We start from the raw sequence: 14,717 nt of genomic DNA on the forward strand, positions 1-14,717 counted from the left end.
AAGTCATTCTCACTGCAATCATGCAGTGAAGAGGAACGGAGTAGGGACCAACATTCTAGTGAATATGGGGTTCCCAGTGGTGGGGTTCCCAGCAATCATACATTTAACACCTATCCTGTGGATAGGTGATAAATGTCTATTGTGGGAAAACCCCATTAATGTATACTTTGGGAACCTAACCTGAACAAGCTCCTCTAGCTTCAATGAAAATGACAGACCTATTTATTTTTATTACGGACACTAGCCAAAAGTCTCTTATGTTTACTGACTGTACTTTAAAAGGTCACTCCAGTCAAAAACCAAAAATGTAGCTTTTGGTCTAAGAGCTCTACTAGCTCCCACTTTTCATTTAACAGAATGGTGTAGTTACAGAGAACCTCTACTGTTACATACTAGGCCGCAGCTGAAGTCTGTGCTAGCCATAGCAATAGAGCTGTGCTGTCCTAAGCCGCTTAACCGTCAGTATAGAAAATATACTCAAACAGCTTCATATTATTTTACAATGAAGACTACCCCTCTGCAGGACACTATTAGGACACCAGTGATAATGAGGATTGGATAATGTTAACATGCATAAAAAAACAAAAACATTTTTCTGTCAGGCTCAATGAATCATCGGTTTTAACTGCCAGTTTCATTTTCCCAGCCTGGGAGGGGCTTAGTTGTGTGCCCCGCCCACTGACAACTATGTAAAGAGAGGTAATTAACATGCAGATGACTCAATGTCATGGAGATATCAGTCACAAGGTGCTGTAATGTAGAAAATGTGTAGTAATACCAAATAAAAGGAAGAATAAAGACTATAAAATGTAAAAGTAAAGAACCCATAAAAAACCCTGTGCTGGCGGATTTAAAATTTTTGACCGGAATGTTCCTTTAATTTTTATGATGGGTGGTAACCCTGGAAATTTGAAATTCAGCAGCTGTCAGCTCAACAAACTACAATCGTTGTTTACTGTGTATATAAATGACATTCCCTAAATGAAGTGTACCTCTAAAGTTAGTCTACACTTAAAAGTAGAAAAAGTACATAAAAGTTCCTTGTCATCATTAAATTACTAAACTGTTTACTAATTCAAAGTTGATATGACCATACTAACATCAAAGTATGCAGACCGCTGTTATGTCCATTTGGTTTATATACCATATAAATATTTGCTTATTGTAAATCCTTGACATAAATTCAGTTTTCTAAGCTCCAGTAAGCGTACATTTTCCAAGTCTGAGAAAGTGGCGTACCACTGTCTAAATCATTTAGGGAGTAACTACATTTTCACCAAACTTTAGATATGTCAAAGAAACATATGAAAAGTTTGAAACAGTGGGGGTCACGGGGCTAAGACCGCCACCGTTGCTGAAACGAAGCTGCAGCATCACTCCGCTGAGCGCTTTGCTCCTTTGGCTGTAATCAGCGCTCATCCTCAGGCTGAAGACGGCTTACATGGAACGTCTATGAGGGCCGTCTTCAGCCTGACAGGGAGCGCCGATCACAGCAGAAGGTGCAAAGCGCTCAGCTGAGCGCTCCTGCAGCTTCGTTTTAGCAACGGTGGGGGTCTCAGCACCCGGACCCCCACCGATTCAAACATTTTCATATGTCTCTATTACATATCAAAAGTTTGATGAAAGTGCAGTTACTCTTTAAAGTTGAAAGCGCTTTTTGTAGCATGCACCAACATTAGAACATGATGTATACTGTATGGGAAGAAATTGGATGAGATTCTACAGTACATAATGCCACCATTCAGGCAGCTAATGCTACATACTAATAATGCATTATAAAGATGAAAAAATATCGACGTTTCTCACTCATGTGACTGTAGGAATATACATATAAAACTATTTAGAAATGTGTACAAGAAATTGTAGATAAAAATAACGATTTCAGGCTGGGACACAAATAGGCCTTTAAATATAATATATATAATATATATTTTGTTACATACAGCAATACACCTGAAATACAGTAAACCAAACATTGCATCATATCAAGTGATGCCTTAAAAGATACCATTTTATACATTTCTTTCATTTCTGATAAAATGCTTTTTGAATAAATGGGTACCACTATGCTAGCTTTATCAGTGCAAAGTTAGTTATTTGTAGTTCAGTGGGATGTTAATACCCCTGGCCCTATAAACAGCTTAGACAACCTGTGGCTCATAGCAGCTAGAAAGCTGCATGTTCTGTAATCGTGCTGTATAGAAACTGCTAAAGTTATATTTAAAAGCCTACAAAAAAAAACAAATCACTGGATATTCAATGCTATATAACAGTACATATTGGATGGTGTGTTCAAGCAATCACAACCACCAACAGAAAAAAAATCCTTTTGAATTGCTGCAGTGATCTCCAAAAATTCTCAAAACCTCGCAGCACTAAATAGCATTTCTCGAACTTCTGTCCAGTCTTCTTGTGCTTATTAGGTAAAACCATGATCAGATCACGCAGCATTATATTTATTAAATCAGAATGCTGCAATATCAAGCTATAGTACCACAATTATTGTTCTTTTATCATTAAAACATACCAGTCTTATTCTTTTTCCCATAGTCTCCAAAAATATAAATATATTTATATCTATATATACATATTTCAGTGTATATATACACACACCTTATATTCACATTAAGGGATCAAACAATTTTATAAAAATTATGGTTCAGGAAGTGCTACTTATTGTATGGGTCAAGTATATTGGCTTGACTCATACGATCTGTGTTCCTATTGCACTGACTTCTGATGTGGCCTCCATATAGATACACAGGCATAGTGAAAGTGACAGTAGTATCAAGGCCTTCCCTCCACGGGCTGTTTCAAGCATAATTCACTTCCGGAGGACACAATGGGCAAATGGTTTTCCAGGTGGTGATTGATGAGATGGCCGATGCTGTCAAAAACACGATCTTTAGTTCTAACCTGTAAATTTTAAAATAAAAAAGTAAATCTTTCATCAACATAAACTGTACTGTAGCAATAAATAACTCAATTTGTGATTGAAAGTAATCTTGCAAAATGTAACAAGTGTCTGAGAGATAGCGCTTTATGTAGGCAAGGAACACTACATAACCAAAAATATGTGGACACCCTTCCTAATTATTGAGTTTAGGAATCTGAACCACACCCTTTGCACACAGCCATGCGATCTCCATAGACGTTAGCATTAGTTTGGGTTGTACTGAAGAGCTAAGTGATTCTAAATGTGGTAAAGGATGCCAACTTTACCACAAGTCAGTTCCTGAAATTTCTGATCTGCTAGATCTGCCCCAGTAAACTGAAAATGCTATTATTGTGAAGCTAAAGCATCTAGGCAGGGGCGTAAATAGGAAAGACTGGGCCCCATAGCAAACTTTTGACTGGGACCCCCCCTCCCCTGGGTGTCACACAACCCCCCCTTGTAGATAGTGCCTTTTTTACAGCCCCCCCTGTAGATAACGCCATACAGCCCCCTCTGTAGATAACGCCATACAGCCCCCCCTGTAGAGAACGCCATACATCCCCCTGTAGATATTGCCATACAGCCCCCCCTGTAGAGAACGCCATACAGCCCCCCCTGTAGAGAACGCCATACAGCCCCCCCTGTAGGGAACGACATACAGCCCCCCCTGTAGGGAACGACATACAGCCCCCCCTGTAGGGAACGACATACAGCCCCCCCCTGTGGGGAACGCCATACAGCTTCCTCCCCCTGTAGGGAACGCCATACAGCATCCCCCCTCCCAAAAAAATGCGACCTACAGTGTGTCCTACAAAAGAGATGTATCCCTATCCACAGGATAGGGGGTACATGTGTGATCGCTGGCAGCGATAAGGAGAACGGGGGACCGAAAGTCCCCTGAAGTTCTCCATGACTAAGTTCTGGCTTCCGGCGTCTGCGCAGCTCAATAAAAATGAAAGGAGCGCTGGTCACGCATGCGCACACGCGCGACTGGCGCTCCATTCATTTCTACGGAGCTGCCGACACAGACCCCGGAAGTCCGAGGTTTGTGATGGAGAACTTCAGGGGACTTTCAGTCCCCCGTTCTCCTTATCGCTGCCAGCGATCACACATGTATCCCCTGTCCTGTGGATAGGGGATACATGTCTTTTGTTTAATGGCAGAGTGTTTAATGCCGTAGTGTTAAGTGGCGTCGCGCTGTAGCAGCCATAGCGGCTGCTAGCGGAGCCTCCGGCCATGGTGGGGACCCGTGCCGGCGGGCGACGCGGGCCCCCTAATGCCACGGGCCCCGTAGCAGCCACTACGGCTGCTACGGCGGTAGTTACGCCACTGCATCTAGGAGTAACAACAGCTTAGACACAAAGCGATAAACTCTTCTGTTGCATCACTCACTACAGCGTTCCAAACTATCTCCAGAAGTGACATCAGCACGAGAACTGTGCGTCAGTAGCTTCATGAAATGGGTTTCCATGGTCGAGCAGTTGCATACAAGTCTAAGATCACCATGCACAATACCAAGCGTAAGCTAGAGGGATGTAAAGCACGCCACCATTGGACTGTAGAGCAGCTTGAACGTGTTTTCTGGAGTGATGAATCACGTTTCACTATCAGGCAGCCTGATGGACGGTATGATGTGGGTTTGGTGGATGCCAGGAGAGCGCTACCTATTGGAATGCATAGTGCCTATTGTAAAATTTGGTAGTGGAGGCATAATGGTCTGGGGCTGTTTTTGCCTCTTATTTCCAGGGAAAGGTAATGTTAATGCTACAGAATACGAAAATATTTTTTTGCGGGATGACTTGTAGTTTTCATTGGTACCCTTTTGGAGTAGACGCGACTTTTTGATCACTTTTTATCACATTTTTTTGTGTGCTGGATGAACAGAAAACAGCAATTCTGGCATTATTTTTTTATTTTATTTTTTACGGCGTTCACCGTGTTGGGCTTTTTAAAGATGCGGCGATACAAAATATGTGTAACTTTTCACTATTTTCATAATAAAGTATTTTGTAAGGGGAAAAAGTAGGTTTTTAATTTTATTTTTTTTACTTGGGACTTTATTTATTTACTACAAAATGTATTCAACTTTTTTTAGTCCCACTAGGGGACTTTACTGTGCGATCATTTGATCGCTTTTATAATACATTGCAATACTTCTGTGTTGCAGTATATTATGCCTGTCAGTGTCAGCGTTTGTTAGGCCCTCAGGCGACCATAGAAACCATCCGCACCCGCGATTGAATAGCAGGATACCAGTGGGGTGACAGAGGGAGCCCCCTCCCTCTAAAACCACTCAGATGCGGCGGTCGCTATTGAGACCGCATCTGAGGGGTTAAACATGATCGGAGACCACTGCTAGTGGTCTCCGATTGATGCCCTGAAGCCCTAGACTTTTAGCAACAAACTGGGCTTCAGGAGCAACCCGCCCGATGCGGGAAAACTTCTTCAGAAGCGCCGATGTGAAAAGGCGGCACTTCAGGAGAACTACCCCTAATGGCAGATGTAGAAACACTATACGCTGGTGGTTAACCCCTTAATGACCAGCCTATTTTGGACCTTAATGACCAAGCTATTTTTTACGTTTTTCAATCGTCGCATTCCAAGAGCTATAACCTTTTTATTTTTGCGTCGACATAGCTGTATAAGGTCTTGTTTTTTGCGGGACAAGTTGTATTTTTTAATAGCACCATTTTTAGGTACATATTATTTATTGATGAACTTTTATTAACTTTTTTTTGGGGGGGAATAGAAAAAATCTGAAATTTCGCCACTCTTTTTTGAGTCCTAAATCTACGCCGTTTACTGTGTGGTATAAATAACAAAATAACTTTATTCTGCGGATTGTTACAATTGCAACGATACCAAATTTGTATCGCTTTTGTATGTTTTACTACTTTTACACAGTAAAAACGCTTTTTTTTCAAAATTATTTGTTTTTGTGTCTCCATGTTTGAAGAGCCGTAACGGTTTTATTTTTTCGCCGATGCAGTTGTATGAGGGCTTTTTTTTTGCGGGACGACTTGTAGTTTTTATTGGTACCATTTTGGAGTAGATGCGACTTTTTGATCACTTTTTATCACATTTTTTTAAAGTCAGTATTCACAGAAAACAGCAATTTTTCCATAGTTTTTTATTAATTTTTTACGGCGTTCACCGTGCGGGTTAAATAATGTAATAAATTTATAGTCGGGGTCGTTACGGATGCGGCGATACCAAATATGTGTAACTTTTTAACTTTATTTTTTTTTTAATAGTAAAGCATTTTGTAAGGGGAAAAGCTGGGTTTTTCATTTTTTTTCACATTTTATTTTAATTAACTTTATTAAACTTTTTTTTCACTTTTTTACTAGTCCCACTAGGGGACTATAATATGCGATTCTGCGATCGCATTTATAATACACTGCAATACTTTTGTATTGCAGTGTATTATGCCTGTCCGTTTAACACGGACAGGCATCTGCTAGGTCATGCCTCACACGGCAGAGCAGGGACGCTCCCAGCCCTCAGCTGCCTCTAGCAGCTGAGAGCAGGGAGATTTGACAGCTCCCTGCTCTGTTTACTTATTCCGATGCCGCGACGTAAAAAGTCTATGGCATCGGAATAAGGCCCGTTAGTGACGTGACCGACGTAGAAACACGATGGGCCGGTCACTAACGGGTTAAGCAGCCCATCGTTGTCCCATGAAGAAAATGCGGGGCACCGATTGGTTACCATGGCAGCCAGTGGGCCTACAAAAGAGCCCCAGATCAGCAATCGGTAACTGCCTATTAGGCATGGCCTCATAGGTTTTCTGTCAGTGATGCACTGACAGGCAATAATGCTTAGAATACTAAGTATTACAAAGCATTATACAAGCGATCAAAGAATCTCTGCTTTAAGTCCCCTAGTGGGACCAAAAAATAAAATTACAATTTGGATTAATACAGTTTAATAAAAATTAAAAAGTACCACCCATGGCCAAGCAGGCTGGAGCGGGTGCTCGGCTGTCTGATGACAGCTGGACTCCTGCTCCAATGGCAGTGATCGAAGTTTAACCCCTTAAATGCCCCCTAAGTCACCCATCGGCGGCCTGCAAATGCAACCACGGACCTCTGATGGGGTGCCATGTCAGCCTGACAAAGGCCCCTAAACCTGCCCTGGCTAGATGCCCATTTTTTTCTATTAAAAAGTGGTTTTATTTTGTAAAAGTGTAAAAAATAAATAAAAGTACACATATATGGTTTCGCCGCCACCATAATGTCCCAAACAATAAAGTTAACATGTAATTTAAACCGCATGGTGAATGCCGTAAAAAAAAACTGCAAAAAAACGATGGTGGAATTGCTATTTTTTTTCATTGCCCCCCAAAAAAGTAATAATAAAAGTTAATCAATAAGTCCCATGTATCCCAAAAAAGTACCAATGAAAACTATGTCTTGTCCCACAAAAAAAGAACATATCACTACGTTGACGGAAAAATAAATAAACTTCTGTCTCTTGGAACGCAACGATGCCAAAAAAAAAGTGTTTTTATAGTGCAAAAGTAGTAAAACATAAAAAACATATACATATCTGATATTGTCGTAATCGTACCAACCCATAGAATAAAGGTAACGTGTTATTTACGCCGCACGGTGAATGGTGTAAATTTAAAACGCATAGAACAATGACAGAATTGGTGTGATTTTTCTATTCCCCTCAAAACAAAGTTAATAAAAGTTAATCAAAAAATGATATATACGTCAAAATGGTGCCATTAAAAAATACAACTAATCCTGCAAAAAACAAGTCCTCATATAGCTATGTCGACGGAAAAATAAAAAAAAGTTATAGCTCTTTAAATGCGACGGTGGAAAAACAAAAAAAAAATTGCCTGGTCATTAAGCCCTAATTTAGTCTAATCACTAAGTGGTTAAAACTGTAAAAAAAAACAAAAAAAAAACTTACATATGAGGTACTGCTGCAAAAGTAATGACTCGTAGAACAAACACAACTTATTAGTTGGACTGCACGGTGCATGGTGTAAAAATAACTTGCATAGAACACTAGTGGAAATGCTGTTTGTTTGTTTTTTGCATTCCCCATAAAAAAATAAATAAAAGCTAATCAATAAATGTACCTTAAAATGGTATTGATAAAAGCTACAACTCATCCCGCAAAAAATAATCCCTCATACAGCTGCATCGATGGAAAAATACAAAAGTTATGGATCTCAGAATGTGGCGACACACAAAAATTACTTTTTTCCATGAAATATTGTGAAAAAGTGCTAAAATATAAAAAGACTATACATATTTGGTATCGCCGCATTCGTACCAACCTGTAGAATAATGTTGACATGTTATGTGTACCGCACGGTAAACAGCGAAAAAAAAATGCCTACAAAAAAAATAATGAAAGCTAATCAATAAATTATATATACCCCAAAATGCTGACATTAAAAAATATAACTCGTCTCGCAAAAAACAGGCTATGGTTCTTGGCATGTGGGGATGAAATAATTTTAAAAAATTAAATAAAAAATGTTTTGGTCATTAAGGCCCAAACAGGCCTGGTCATTAAGGTGTTAAGGTTGGAAGTAGATATATAATAGCAATCTCCGGGGACATGGTTGGTGAATATACAGGCCTATTCATGTATTTAGAACTGTCAAATATATTGTTTCTGGGGAAATATTTCAATGTATGGGGTTTACATAACATAGGAACATAAAATGTTCAATTCCTGAAAAGCTAGTTACACAGTAGTGTAACTTTCAGTTTATTTATATATTTTATAAGAAAATAATTCTTTATTGTATTATAATGCTTTTCTTAATAACAGTAGAGCTCCCAGGTGCATAAATGTTAAAATTGCATCACACGGTGGCTGCCGCTAGGGGGAGTTTTCTGTATTCAATTCATTTACTAGCAGCAGTACAGCTGCTACTGAGATCCATAGGAGTCCAAAAGGGAGTCCATGTGTAAAGGATCTGCCAGAAACAGCTTCTGTGTCGACGCCCGTGGATAATCAGTCTGCACCTACTCCTAAGTCTGAGAGAGTGACACGATCTTCTACCAGTCAAGCTGGGAGGCTGAGGAGTGGGAGAGCCTATCACAGCCTGGCCAGACGGAGCTAGCTCCCGCCCTCTGTCTATTTATACCTGCATTTCCTGCTCCTCCTTTGCCTGTGATTCTTTTCTGTTTCCTGGCTCTGCTGCTCCTGCTATGATTATTGACCTTGCTTCATTTTTGACCCTGGCTTTACTGACTACGCTCCTGCTCTGTGATTTGTACCTCGTGCACTCCTGGTTTGACTCGGCTCGTTCACTACTCTTGTTGCTCACTGTGTTGCCGTGGGCAACTGCCCCATTTCCCTTAGCTTCTGTGTACCCTTGTCTGTTTGTCTGTCGAACACTTATTGAGCGTAGGGACCGTCGCCAAGTTGTACGCCGTCGCCTAGGACGGGCCGTTGCAAGTAGACAGGGACTGAGTGGCGGGTAGATTAGGGCTCACCTGTCTGTCTCCCTACCCCGTCCTTACACCATGGAGATGTGGACTGTAGAAATGTTAACATTTGTGTTAATGAAGCTCCAAATCTTTATTATTCTCCTTTCATCCAAATATTATAAAGAAATAATTTCTTATACATAGAAATAAATAAAAAAGTACAGTCTAATATGCTAGACAACACAGTCAATTTGTAATGTAATCTAAAAGTGAATACTTACAGTGCCTTCAGGGTCTACGAGGAGAAGATGTTTGGCTTGCCCATTGTGCATGCCAGTTAGCACATAAGAACCAGGATTATTGATGCTTTTTCTAACAAGGAAATCCCCATCCTTCTTGAGTAATTTCTCTGCTTCTTTCCTGCACTTTTCTCCAACATACCAGGTTTCTGATTTCAGTTCTTCATTAATAGATAGGATAGCAGCTCTGGATAACAATGGACTAGCACAGTCTACTGAAGGATCCTTATGTAGCATGGGCTGGTTCTTCAACGCATCTTCAAATGGTTCTGTAGGAAGGTTATCATATATATTAATAAATGCAGTTAACCAAATTCAAGTCACTTTATATGTAGACATTAAAGGAATTAAATACAATTATACAACAGTAAGTCCTAGGCCTAGCAATAGTGTTTTTAGGATACAGAATGCAGTTTACATAAATTTCATCAATCATTTAAAAAACATACATTCTTGTCATTACCTGGAGCACTGGAGTAAGACAAAAGTTTAGATCAGTTTGGCTTATATGCATTGAAAAATGTCAGGAGCTGCTAAATAGGCCCAAGTGCCGTATTGTCAAGCGGGGCAGTAGCCGGCAAAGTCATAATTGCCGCCAACCATTGTACAAAGTTGTCTTTAATGAAAGACTGTGTTATTGTATGTGTAATGTGAATTCTGCCTCTCTCAGAGAGTTCATCTTCAATAAGGATTCTATTTGCCATCTCGATTGTGTCGGTGATAATCATTCCTTTATAAAAGGAGCCGCAACGGTTCTCGGGTGAACTATCGTAGCTGCTGTTAACCTTACACGCCAGGGAGTGTGGCCTGGGATCCATTGCAGTGGGCCAGATATTAACCATGTCAAAAACCTGTGACGAGCTCCTCCACCCCCTGTGTACATGCATGCTGTGCCACCGTGTAAAAGTATCAGTGTACACTTGTTTCTGTATGCATGCTACACTTGCATTTATTAGAGTAAAAATAATATTCATCACCTATGTGATAATGTAACTGTAACTTAAAGTGTATTTACCCATGCTGGTTCATGCACAGCAGACAGATGGCATTGAAAATTGAATTTATCTTTTTTAAAAACTCAGCTTTTATTATGTGGTTTGCAGTTCCTAATTTTGTAACAACCACCACCACCAAAATCTGCTTCAGAAAAATTATTTAAAAAAGCAATGTTATACCATAAACATGGCTACGGTTTAAACAATGCGCTTTTTACTGCTGGCTCACTACCACACAAAAAAAAAAAGCCTATGTAAATACTCCCACAGACTGGGTTCACACGTGAAATTTTTGTCATGTGCTTTGATTTTTTTAAATGAAAATTAAAGTAAAATATTTGACACATTTTTACAAAATCTTCAAAAACCACGGCAGAAACAGAACGTGCAAACGCAGCCTTAGGCTAGGGCTACAAGTAGACTTTTTATTGGTCAATACAAAAAAATCGCTATGAAATTACTGTCTATCTCTTCAAAATTGATGCAGTAAAGCAAGTATAAAGCTAGCGATTTTATTTTTTTATTTTTTTAATCGTTACATGATAAGGAAGGCATTGTTTTTTTTATTTTTATCTGGCTATAGGTAGTGCAATTAGATATAACATTTAAGGTGGTTCGTACTTTTTATATCGGTTGATATCTGTGCTGACTTATGAGGCTCTGTCACCAGTTTCATACGTCCCTATCTCCTACCTAATCTAATAGGCGCTGTGTTGTAGATAACTACTGAGTTGTTGTTTTTTTTTTTTTTTAAACGTTTATTAGTGACAAAGTTATGAGCATTTTAACATTTATGCAAATTTTTTGTAAGAGCCCAACTGGGCGTTTTTTTTACTTTAACCAAGTGGGCGTTGTAATAAAAAGTGACCAATCAGCGTCATACACGTCTCTCTTACTCCCACAGTTCCTTCACCGGAGCGACGGGAGAATGACCAGACATCGCCTCCAGCTGCCTCCTGGCTGGAGGGGATGTCTGGGCATTCTCCCGATGCTCTGGTGAAGGAACTGTGAGATTAAGAGATGGCACAGCGTGATCTCGCGAGATCACGCTGTGCTGTGACTAAAGCTGGACATGAATGAAGAGAAGTGTATGACGCTGATTGGTCAGCGTCATACACTTTTCTTTACAACGCCCACTTGGTTAAAGTAAAAAAAACGCCCAGTTGGGCTTTTACAAAATATTAGCATAAATGTTAAAATGATAATAACTTTGTGACTAATAAATGTTACGGCTGCGGTCACGGACCTCCTCTTACTTGCCTCCCGCAGGTCCTCGTTTTCCTGCCGACGTCTCCCTACCCGGAGACGCCGGCACAGGCGTCTGCTCTGTCCCGCAGTGGTCACTAGAAGGCGCGCGCTGGTTCTTGGCCTTAAAGGGCCAGCACACGCATATGTAATTAATTTATTAATTATGCTCTGATCACCTTGAGCTATAAAAAGGGCCCTGCCCTTTCGATCCTTGCTTGAGCATTGTTTGTAATTTCCATGTTAGTCTCACAAATGGTCCCTTAGTGTTACCCTACTCCCAGTGTTCCAGTGCCCTGCTACCTGTATCCTGTACCACGTGCTGCGTTATTGTGCCTGAGCTTGTTTAGTGATTGGAGTCGAGTCCTGCTGCTCCTGCTGTCATTCGCCACATCTGGCGCAACCTGCTGCACCTGTCATCCACCACGTCTTGCGCAACCTGCTGCACCTGCTGTCATCCGCCACGTCTTGCGCAACCTGCTGCACCTGCTGTCATCCGCCATTTCTTGCGCAACCTGCTGCACCTGCTGTCATCCGCCACGTCTGGTGCAACCTTCTGCACCTGCTGCCATCCGCCACGTCTGGCGCAACCTGCCACATCCACCTGCCAATTGTCTGTACTATCTCAGGTACTTTCGTGCTATGAACTTCTTGGATAGACAGATAGATAGATAGATAGATAGATAGATAGATAGATAGATAGATAGATAGATAGATAGATAGATAGATAGATAGATAGATAGATAGATAGATAGATAGATAGATAGATGATAGATAGATAGAAAAAAGAAGAGATGGAACATACTCATATCAAACAGATCTTTTCTTGGACTTATATCCTTGCAGCTGTCCACTGATCCAAAGAACACTCCATCCACACTCCGCTGAAGAGCTCCTAGCATTTTCTTGTTAATGTGCTGGGTGTTGACATAAGTGGGTGCATTGCAAGCCTTTCCTTCTGGAACACTGTATATGTCCAAAGAAGCTGGAAAATAATAAAAGTTATGATTGGGTTATAGTGCAACAGCTAAGAAAAAAAAATGTCATAGAAGAAAAAAAACAATCGGGCATATCTACTAAGAGTGGCGTTTTATACACCAGTCTTAGCTAGAGTAAGATTAAATAAATTTATTAACCTTATCTCTTTTAGATTTTTGGCCAATAAATAAAACATCGCCACACCATAAAAAATATGTAATATCAAGTAAACATGTGCAATCATTGACCACTGTAAACATGTGCAGCGATTGCACGATCATCGAGAATTTCCTTGTTGGTCGTGGATCGAATCTTTTATGAAGACCTGAAAATTATCGTACATCTACTCATGTCAACAGACACCTGCTAATCCTTAGCAGATGAGACAGGAGGTGTGAAATTGTTGTCCAAAAAGACAAACGATCTAAAAAATTATAGAATTAACCCAAAAACATTTAATTATTGTTATATATAAATACATGCCCTTTGTATGTCAACGATTAGCTATATCGTCGATCCTCACTCATTTCTACAAATTTATCTTCATGTGCAAAAAGGCCCTTAGAGTGATTTCCTGTCGACCCCTTTCTTGGAACCCCCCATCCTCTTGAGTCTTCCTTCCCGCACTATATCAACAATATTAATGGTTGGATCCCTTCCACCTAGTTAACACCAATTTAACACTTTTAAATGGTTCTCATTATTATACTATTGCACTTTCAGATGATATAATGCAGTGCCTTATTTATTCTATGGATATGTTAACACGGCTTATTTTCAGCCATTTTTCGGGCCGTAAGAATGGAAGCAGAACGCCTTCAAACATCTGCACATTGATTTCAATGGGAAATACGGCGTTCTGTTACGGCACGTAAAAAGACGCCCGCGAAAAAGACGTTTTTCATTGACTCTATAGAAAAACAGCTCCAAAAACGTCTCCTGGCATCATACATAACTATGATGCTAGGAGCCCGGCTCCCTGCACTGTGTTCGGTCCGGGAAATTCGTCCAACATGCGGTCCGTATATCACGGACCGAACACGGTTGTGTGCATGAGGCCTTATGCTGTCACTAAATCCCCACTCTCTAAAGATAATAAGATGATGCTATACTATTCTAGACTATACAGCAAAACTGACAGGTGAAAAAAGCAGATATTTTTTTTTGTATGTGGATAGTCACATAAAAGATGTTGTTTTTTTAAAAACGCAATCATTTAAAAAAAAATTACAGCATTTTAAAATAAAAATCTTATTTAAATAATATGTCATTTTATGATGATACATTCTCTTTAATTATTACTGCCTGAGCTGAACGATTAAAATAAGTTTATTTAGCTAAATCTTTAAAAATGGGCCCTTGAAGCCAAAATAACAGGCTCAATCATATGGTCAGCAGCAGAGACCTAGCCTAAGAGGCAAAGGATAACTACCCACAGACCAGTCTCTCCTATTATTATATATAAGCTGAATCCTAATGATTGATTAGTAATAGCGCCGTACCACGCTACACCTTGCGCTATGTTGCGCTAGTCCGGCTCTTAAAGCCACGTATAGTGATGTGGTCAGCAATAGGGTCAAGACCTCCAATGTTCGGTAGCAAGCCCCCTGTTGCAAGATCACTGACCAGTATTCACTAAAAGTTAAATTGTTAGTTGTAATGCTATATCGTTAATCCTACGCGTTTCAGAACCACTGTTACTGGTGGAACATCATCAGGGATTATTAGTGTTAAACGATAATCTTTAATATGGATGCCGGATCGCACGGTTGTGTGCATTAATGAGCCGGGAGGTTCATTAATGCACACAACCGTGCGATCCGGCATCCATATTAAAGATTATCGTTTAACACTAATA

At 40.1% G+C, this 14,717-nt stretch overlaps 1 protein-coding gene across 3 annotated transcripts in view; it reads right to left on the reverse strand.

Moving 5' to 3' along the window:
• Positions 1-1,592: 1,592 nt before the first annotated feature.
• SHC3 (SHC adaptor protein 3) overlaps positions 1,593-14,717 on the reverse strand; it is a 198,925-nt gene continuing 185,800 nt past the window's right edge. For all 3 annotated transcript variants that reach the window (XM_075828847.1, XM_075828846.1, XM_075828848.1), the window contains 3 exons: positions 12,687-12,866; positions 9,624-9,910; positions 1,593-2,916 (listed from right to left, as the gene is read on the reverse strand). In XM_075828847.1, the coding sequence (XP_075684962.1) occupies positions 2,788-2,916; positions 9,624-9,910; positions 12,687-12,866 (596 nt within the window). In that variant the 3' untranslated portion in view covers positions 1,593-2,787. The remainder of the gene's footprint in view (positions 2,917-9,623; positions 9,911-12,686; positions 12,867-14,717) is intronic.

The sequence above is a fragment of the Rhinoderma darwinii genome, chromosome 1 (genome assembly GCF_050947455.1).
Source record: "Rhinoderma darwinii isolate aRhiDar2 chromosome 1, aRhiDar2.hap1, whole genome shotgun sequence".
Lineage (NCBI taxonomy): Eukaryota > Metazoa > Chordata > Amphibia > Anura > Rhinodermatidae > Rhinoderma > Rhinoderma darwinii.